The 2,679-nt window shown below is 44.6% G+C and overlaps 1 protein-coding gene across 1 annotated transcript; it reads left to right on the forward strand.

The window, feature by feature from the left end:
* The first annotated feature begins 466 nt into the window (after positions 1–466).
* On the forward strand, positions 467–2,446 carry SLN (sarcolipin). Its single transcript, XM_015852231.2, has 2 exons — positions 467–601; positions 1,830–2,446. The coding sequence occupies exon 2, from the start codon at positions 1,935–1,937 to the stop codon at positions 2,028–2,030; it is 96 nt and encodes a 31-aa protein (XP_015707717.1). The 5' UTR covers positions 467–601; positions 1,830–1,934; the 3' UTR covers positions 2,031–2,446.
* Positions 2,447–2,679: the final 233 nt, after the last annotated feature.

Genomic DNA, 2,679 nt, shown 5'->3' on the forward strand with positions numbered 1-2,679 from the left:
CTGGAGGATGCTCCTGGATTTTGTTCGTCTCTGTTTAAACACAAGAAACATTTTGTTCCTCTTCACATTCTTTTAAAAACATATGAACATGAAACCAGAAGGATGGCACAGAGCTGCAAGCAGGAGACCAACAGCCATGCTGTACTGAAGAAGTTAACTGTGCAGCAGCTGGAAATGATCTTCAGAGCTGCTGAAATCAGCACATGAGCTTCTGCACGTGGCTCTTCTTTGCCTTTTCTCCATGCTGGGTGAGAAGACCCCAGGGGACACAAGGAATGCCCTGTAAGATCCCATTGCCTCCCAGCACAGCATGCTGAGAGGAGAGCTGATGTGAGTAAACCAGCTCATAGACCCTGCAGCTTAAACAGCCTTAATCAAACCCTGCAGCCCAGCTTAGCCCTTTTAAAATATTTTGGGGGTGATGTCAGCACCTGAGCAGCCAACACACTTGTTGCTCTCCTCCCTCAGACTACTTCAGTTCCCACAGTGGGACGAGGCACCAGATCGAGTGGGAGATAGGCAGCAGCTGAGAGAGAAATTGTATCTGCAGTGCCCCAGAGCCCCAGAGGCAGAACCACTGGGTCCCATTCACCTTCATAAGGTAAAAAAAAAACTTGGCTTACTTATTAGGTCAGATTTTCTCTTGCCCAGGGATACGGGAGGCTGGCAGAACAGCTTGGGAATGGAGGAATTTATGAACTGCATGCAGTAGGCTTTTAATATTTAATCTGCAAACTCAAGCAGTTTCTATTTAAACCCTCTGCCTTCACTCTGGTATGGTCCCAAGGCTTCTCCTGTTTGCACCATAGGTACAAGAGCCCAATCTGGCTTCTCTTCTCTTTGAAGATTTTGGTTGCGTGCTGAAATTCTTTGTTTGTCTAGAGCTTATGCCTCATTTGTCTAAGGGGTTTATTTTATTCACATGGCATGCAGATGGGATTGGTGCGTGACATTCCTGATAAAGCATCCTCATTTCTCTGTACGAACTTATGAACATGCAAAGTGCAAAACTTGCTGTGATAAAGTAAATAAAACCAATAACCAACAGAATGGCTTTTGAATCTAACTTGAATGGGATTGCTATAGACCTGGAAAGGCTTGAAAGTGCAGGGAAGTCAGAAGTTTCTTGTGAAAATCCCATTTCACCCACAGGATTAACTCACAATGTTTATGAAGTTCTTCAGAAAGGAAAATGCCTAACCTTAAGTTCTCTGTGCACTTGTAGTGGTACCATCAATAATTCATTGCTTTCTCCTCTAACATATAGGAGAAGTTGAAATTCATTTTTTTTTTTCCAGCTGTAGTATTTCTGTGCAAAATTTTATTTGTAGAGAAGATTATTTAAGGAATGCTGGATGAGTGTCTGGGATAAAGGTCTGAGAGGTTTCTTAGCTTTATTAGCTTTAACAAATCCTAGGGATGTATTAGCTTTTCTCTATAGGAGAATGCTCTGCAACTCTCTTCTTTGAAATATGAAATATGCAAACAAACCTCAGAGTCTAGAGAACGCTGAACAGAAGTATGTTTGCAGTGTACATCAACTCAAAGTCACACATGGGTTTGGTCTTTATTTATTTGAAATGCAAAGTTCCAGGGGCTGCTCCTCCTTGGGAGAAATGTTTCGGGGTGACGCTGAGATGGTTTCTTGTCAAATGCTGGCAATCCAAGAAGGCGATAAGCTGCTGGAGATGGCCGCTGCTTTGTAGCACCCGCAGTGCTGATTAACTTCTAGGCACAAAACCCAACATTTATTCATGCTGATATAGATAGCTCTGTCAGACTTGCCTTCCTGTATCTGTTCCTCACGTATTTTCCTTTTTCCTTACAAGAGCTTGTGACCTGAAGGCTGAGCTCAAGGACGCTCCCTGCTAAGCCCCTGCTGGCTTCCCTTTGCTCTGCCCGCTGACCTCTGCTCGCCCCGAACATCCCCCAAAATGGAGCGATCCACACAAGAACTTTTCCTCAACTTCATGATTGTCCTCATCACTGTGCTGCTCATGTGGCTCCTGGTGAAGTCCTATCAGGAGTAAAGGATGGTCAGAAACTCTTGGAGCTAATCTGGGTCTCTGTGGGTAGACGCCAGTAACACATCTCTGTTATGAGCTTTTGGTCAATTCGGGATGCCGTGATCTTTTTTTACTCTCTAGTCTCCGTTGCCTGTGTTCACGTTTATAATGGGTCTGTGATGGTGTAATTATTTTATTCTGCACTGATCCAACTGTAAAATGTGAGATCCTAAGGAAATGTCTTATGTGGCTGTAAGTGCTGTGCCCCTCTGCCCACGCACCTGCTTCTTTGGTATCAGGGCAGGGTATAACCCCTGCAGCATGCAGTGGGTCTGTCTGTTAGCCAGCATAAAAGGTACAGACTTGCTTAGCAGAAAGAAATGTGAAACCCCCGCGTTCGCTTGATCTTGTTTCACCTCAATAAAGAACATGTAAAACCATTTTTTTGTAGCTTTTCTGAGTGCTGTTCACGGTGAGACCCACTGATAGCTGGAGCACAGTGTGTCACACAGCTCTGGTGGTTTGGTTGCCTCTGTCACCCGGATTTTTATTTGCACTTCACAAAGAATTCCTGTATAGTGACAGCTGTGATCCTGCAGGTTCGCCGATGCTCAGCCACACAGGATGAGTCGATTCCAGCAACTTTTATGTCCAATGTGACTTATGCCACCTG

This window comes from Coturnix japonica, chromosome 1 (assembly GCF_001577835.2).
Source record: "Coturnix japonica isolate 7356 chromosome 1, Coturnix japonica 2.1, whole genome shotgun sequence".
Taxonomy (NCBI): domain Eukaryota; kingdom Metazoa; phylum Chordata; class Aves; order Galliformes; family Phasianidae; genus Coturnix; species Coturnix japonica.